The 6,271-nt window shown below is 40.1% G+C and overlaps 1 protein-coding gene across 2 annotated transcripts in view; it reads left to right on the forward strand.

The window, feature by feature from the left end:
* Nucleotides 1-4,059, forward strand: part of LOC129867206 (synaptic vesicle glycoprotein 2B-like) — a 41,112-nt gene extending 37,053 nt beyond the window's left edge. For both annotated transcript variants that reach the window (XM_055940456.1, XM_055940453.1), the window contains exons 10-13: nucleotides 258-391; nucleotides 715-915; nucleotides 1,250-1,409; nucleotides 1,846-4,059. In XM_055940456.1, coding sequence (XP_055796431.1) covers nucleotides 258-391; nucleotides 715-915; nucleotides 1,250-1,409; nucleotides 1,846-2,029 — 679 coding nt within the window. In that variant the 3' untranslated portion in view covers nucleotides 2,030-4,059. The remainder of the gene's footprint in view (nucleotides 1-257; nucleotides 392-714; nucleotides 916-1,249; nucleotides 1,410-1,845) is intronic.
* The last annotated feature ends 2,212 nt before the right edge of the window (nucleotides 4,060-6,271 follow it).

Genomic DNA, 6,271 nt, shown 5'->3' on the forward strand with positions numbered 1-6,271 from the left:
TCCACCTTCTGGCCCTTCTAAGTACTACACCACAGCAACACCTAGTAATACTGTATTACAACAGTAATTTATCATTGACATGTCTCTTGATAATATCACAATGTAACATATCATTCTATGTAAGTATGGCACGTATTATTTATTTCAAAATGATACAGACAATATTGAGGAAGGATAGTGCTGTTTTTCATCTTAGCATGTAATATGCCAAGTCATCAAAAAGTCAGGAATCTTGCTTTTGTGTTCCATCCCTTTAGGTTTATCAACATACAGATGAAGTCTGTTAAGTTTGAGGATTCACTGTTTGAAGATTGTTACTTTGAGGACATCGAGTCCACTGAAACAATGTTTGAGAACTGCACCATCAGATCCACTGTCTTCTATAACACAGGTGGGAGCCGCTGGAGGTGTTACAGTAGGCCAACCAATGCATCACATTGTTAACAAGTTTAACCCTTTGGAAACTTTCCAAAATGAAAAAAGGTTAAACAGAGATTGAACTTTTGCAAAAATCAAGTCCTGCTCAATATGAATGAATGAAGTATAATGACAATGCAGTATGTAATGCATTTCAAAATCATCAATTACCGTTGCTATATTTCACTGAAAACAGACAGTACATATTGACCAGTGGACTGAGAATTGCAAAGCCATTCATGTTTATCCACGAACACTATTTATGTTATATCGTTGGCATTGTCACGTTTCCTCCAGATCTGTATGAGGAAAGGTTCATAGACTGTAGGCTGGAGAACACCACATTCCTCCATAATAAGAAGGGTTGTCACCTGGACATCGACAAGGAGAACGATGTGCTCATCTACCTGGTCAGCTTCCTGGGGTCCCTGGCTGTTCTACCCGGCAACATCATATCAGCTCTGTTCATGGAGAAGATAGGCAGGGTCAAAATCATAGGTGAGTTGGTCTGTATTGGACAAAGTACAATGATAAGTTTCTATGATTTTAACTGTATTGGTTCTTACAATGAACAGGTAGGACAAGTGTAGATTAAGTGTATAGCAGCAGCTCAGCTATTGTTCTGACATTCTGCTCTTCAATAGGCAGATGAGAAAAGTATGAGCATTGAGTTTTATATGGGTGTGAGCCTTGAAATATGATCAAGGAACATCGAAGTGTGATTGAATCTTACCGCACACATCACGGCTCCATCTCCCTCTGCACATGATGTGCCAGTGCCACTGAGCTCACTGCTTCCTACTGTGAGCCCAATCTGCTCCTCCCTTTGCAGGCCTCTCCATGCTGATCTCAGCTGGCTGCACCTTGTTCCTGTTCCTGAGCTTCAGTCAGGCGGCCATCATAGCCTGGCAGTGTCTGTTCTGTGGGGTCAGCGTGGCAGCGTGGAACGGCATTGAGGTTATCACAGTGGAACTTTACCCAGCCTCCAAAAGGTACAGTACAGCAATCCCGAAATCAGACATGAATGTATTAGCTAGGCCCATCTAATGTATTATATTGTACCTATTGGAAATAGATTGTTGATATGATATTGTATGATTTGCTTTATACTGTTAAAAGTATGTCAACCCATTATCATCAGTTACTGAATAAAATGGATGTAAAATGTAATCATTTAAATTCAATCTTTATTTAACTAGGCAAGTCAGTTAAGAACAAATTATTATTTACAATGATAGCCTACCTCGGCCAAACCGCGCCAATTGTGAGCCGCCTTATGGGACTCCCGATCACAGCCAGCTGTGATACAGCCTGGATTCGAACCAGGGACTGTAGTGACACCTCTTGCACTGAGATGCAGTGCCTTAGACAGCTGCACCACTGTCCCCTGTGGTGTATTTAACCTATGCCCCTAACCTCCTCCCACAGAGCCACAGCGTTTGGGGTGTTGAATGCTCTCTGTAAGCTGGCGGCCATCCTGGGCACCTCCATCTTTGCCTCCTTTGTGGGGGTCACCAAAGTTGTCCCCATCCTCCTCTCCTGCACTGCTCTGGTGTGTGGAGGTCTGGTGGCCCTCAAGCTGCCCGAGACCCGGGAGAAGATCCTCCAGTGAGGAGGTCATACTTGCTAAAGGTCAAAGGTCACAGGAGCAAGGAGACACCTTTACAGGCGGAGTTCCTCTGAGAGACACACAGGCATTAAGCAAGATTGGTTGTACCCACCAGGAGCTGACAAGAGTTTGTTCCACCAACATAGAGATCCTTTAATTACATGCTAACTAACAGTGTTCTTCATTGTCTGTTCTGTCTCACTAGTTATGATGTGTTTGGAGTGAAATGCTTTCAAATCAACTCCAAAAATCTAAATTATTATTGGGACTAAATGGGAATTTTTCTCTAATTCCTTATCTATTGGTCTAAAAACCATAGTTTGCCCCATTAATGTACGATATTGTCGACCTGAGACACAAGATAAGAATTGGAAAATATGTAAACCTTTTGATGGAGACTGGTAACCAGAAACAGATTTCTGGTCAAGGGAATCTTTCTCCAGTGCCATTTTGAATTCAGGTACTGTTTTGTTTTGCTAAAATTATGTTTTTTTTAATCTTGGCCCTGCCTTAATGAATAGTTCTCAACTCAAACACTCTACCTTTTCTCCAAAATATAAACTATATTGACTGTAGTGTAGCATTCCCTCCATGTATTCTCGTCATGTGTTTCAATCAACCCACAGTATGTAGTGGGAGGACAGCAAATATCCTTCACCAGATCTATACTGTATTTTTGAATAATTACCTTTAGTTGAGTGTTTGAGGTTATAGTCCATCAACCATAGGTACATTCAGTAGGATGCCTCTTAGGGATCACCATACAACTGCAGTATTCTCCATCAAATTGAGGAGAGAACGTATTTGGCCGTTCCATTCTAATCTTATTTTCTGACATGCTCTGAAAATGTAATCCTGCTGAATATGCACCTGCAATCAAACCACAATAAATCTATTTCTTCGTAGAATTTTGCATTCCAATTTTCCAATTGAATCTAACTTGCAACTTCATTCAGCAAACTGTTTGGTCCTACAGTGTGTTTGTGTGCTTGATGTAAATGTTCTCCGTTTCTCACTTGGGCTGTGGTTTATTTGTGTTGTCTATGCAACAACATCTTTAGTTTTTCTGTTGAAGTGGTACCACATAGGAACACAAAAAAAAACAAGTTTTAAAATATGTGGAGGAAATGCTCTTATTGGTGATGGGAGATTCAGTGAAGCACACAGTGCTGTTACTGCTAACTGTTGACTGAGTTGCATGTTAGTAATGTTTCTGTGTCTTTTTCATGTGTTGGTCAAAAAGCAAGTAGTCTGAATGATGGTTACTGTCTGTGTCACTGTAAATAACTGACTGGATTGTAGCCTGTACCGGCTTGAACTAACAATCACTTTAGTTAGTTTAAGCATTTCCTAGCTGTTTCTTGTCAAGTATTGTGGAGACAATTACATTTATGTCCAATACAAAACAAGACTTTTGCCAATTATTTCTGTCATACTAACAATCGAACAGTTACACAAACTTAGGCTTTGCTGTTGAAACACTATTTTGCATTTGACTATCCTTATTGTATCTACAGTATATTCACACAATAACATATTTCAAAATAGAGAACGCCTCAAAACAAGAATAAAGGTGATGTTGAATTATCCTTTTTCAAAGTGTAGGTTTGGTTACCTTTAGTCTATAGAACATCTGTACCATTATATGGAGGTATACACAATTATTGCCAATGCAATGTGTAATACCTGTTATCAGTTGAGCTGCAGGAAGTAATCAGCCTTAACTGAATGCAAGGATTCTGTCGAGCCGTAAGTTGTGTTTTCAGTAAAAGCTTGTTTCTTTCGCAAGCATCTTTTTGAGCTGCAGCATCACTGTTATCAAGGGATTGGCTTATGAATACACTTCTTGGGTGCATTCATGTTTGTGTCTGCATCTTTGTAAAACAGAAAGCCATACGTTGTTCTTTGTTTTTATATTTTTATCTCAAAATATTGTCTGTCAGGGAAAAAAATATTTTGCATACATTTTTTGTTTTGGGGTTTTGTGACTGTGAAAAGATGAAACAAATCAAATAAATCTATGTGTACTGTGAGCGATGGTTGGTTTGTTCTTCTTGGCATTACGTCTGTAATAGGCCACAGAGTGGTAGACAGACCTGGTTGATTCAGGTTTCTACAGTGATATGAAAGTTGTAAAATAGGAACATGAGGAACTGCACACCAGTCGTTCATTCTGAATTAGAAACATGCTCTTACGCTTGGTTGAGATGTTTTGAGTCAGCATAGAACCCATTCAGGGGCCCCATCATTTCACCTGTTCTGAGTGGGGCGGTACTTCTCAACACAGAGCATTGGAGAGGGGGAGAAGGGTTGGTGCTGTTTACTCTACCAGAGGTGTGAAACAACTTATTTCACCAGGGACAACATCAGGACACCAGGTCCAAAAGCAGAGTAAAAATGGGAGCTGTGAATATTTATAGGTAGATTGGTACAGAATGCTAACAATGAATAAATCGTATTTCTTTGTTTGCATATTGTATGAAGAATTGTTAACAATTATGTAGGACATATATATAGCGGCAGGTAGAGCGTTGGGCCAGTAATCAAAAGGTTGGTGGATCGAATCCCAGAGTTGACAAGGTAAAAATCAGTTGTTCTTCCCCTGAACAAGGCAGTTTACCCACTGTTCCTAGGCTGTCATTGTAAATAAGAATTTGTTTTAACTGACTTGCCTAGTCAAATAAAGGTTAAGATTATTTTTTTAAATCTTGTGATCCAATTCTGCTGTTCTGCCTGTGGCTATGGAACTCTGACCTGCTGAACTGGACGTGCTATCTTGGTTCCTCTCTAGGTTTATTCCTAGGTTCCTGCCTTTCTAGGGAGTTTTTCCTAGCTACTTGCTTCTATATTTGCATTGCTTGCTCTTTGGGGTTTTAGGCTGGGTATCTGTATAGCACTTTGTGACAACTGCTGATGTAGAGACGGCTTCATAAAATACATTTGATTGACTGACATAATAGAGGTCAACTGCTACAAATATGAATCTAGAGAACATCCATCACTGCTCTTCTCTAAAACCCCAAACAGGGCTTTAATGGCGAGAACTAGACTCACGGCTTTAGACAACTCTGGATGTAGTGAGTGCTGATTGTGCACCCCTGGCAAGACTCGGGCCATGTCAAGCTGGCTGAAGGTTTTGGGGGCATGGGGAGGGGACAGGACAGGTGCTAGCTCGGGCTCTAGCTTTCACTATGAGGTGCTAATGGCTACTGGGAAACAGTTTGGGCCCGCGCTGCAGATGGCTATATCAGTCCGCTAATACAGGACTATTAAAGGCCCAGTACTTTCACTACCTTCACTACTTTTGTGAATAATTTTTTTATTTGTATTATTGTTTTATTTGTATTATTTATATATATACAGTACCTGTCAAAAGTTTGGACACACCTGCTCATTTAAGGGTTTTTCTTTATTTTTTCGATTTTCGAAATTGTAGAATAATAAGTAAAGACATCAAATCTATGAAATAACACATATGGAATCATGTAGTAACCAAAGAAGTGTTAAACAATAAAAATAAAAGTCTTATTTTTGATTCTTTAAAGTAGCCACCCTTCGCCTTGATGACCGATTTGCACACTTGCACACTTGCCATTCTTGCCACTACCTCATGAACAGCTTCATGAGGTAGTCACCTGGAATGCATTTCAATTAACAGGTGTGCCTTGTTAAAAGTTTGAGACAATCAGTTGTGTTGTGACAAGGTATTTTATTTTATTTAACTAGGCAAGTTAGTTAAGAACAAATTCTTATTTACAATGACGGCCTCTCCTGCGGGAACGGATGCTGGGATTAAAAATAAAAAATATAAATATAGAACAAAACACACATCACGAGAGAGACAACACAACACTACATAAAGAGAGACCTAAGACAAAAACAAAGCAAGGCAGCAACACATGACAACACAGCATGGTAGCAACACAACATGGTAGCAGCACAAAACATGGTACAAACAACAGGACAAAGGGCAAGAAGGTAGAGACAACAATACATCACGCAAAGCAGCCACAACTATCAGTAAGAGTGTCCATGATTGAGTCTTTTAATGAAGAGATTGAGATAAAACTGTCCAGTTTGAGTGTTTGTTGCAGCTCGTTCCAGTCACTAGCTGCAGTGAACTGAAAAGAGGAGTGACCCAGGGATGTGTGTGCTTTGGGGACCTTTAACAGAATATGACTGGCAGAACGGGTGTTGTATGTGGAGGATGAGGGCTGCAGTAAGTATCTCAGATAGGGGGGAGTG

Source organism: Salvelinus fontinalis, chromosome 12, assembly GCF_029448725.1.
Source record: "Salvelinus fontinalis isolate EN_2023a chromosome 12, ASM2944872v1, whole genome shotgun sequence".
In the NCBI taxonomy this organism is placed as follows: Eukaryota; Metazoa; Chordata; class Actinopteri; order Salmoniformes; family Salmonidae; genus Salvelinus; species Salvelinus fontinalis.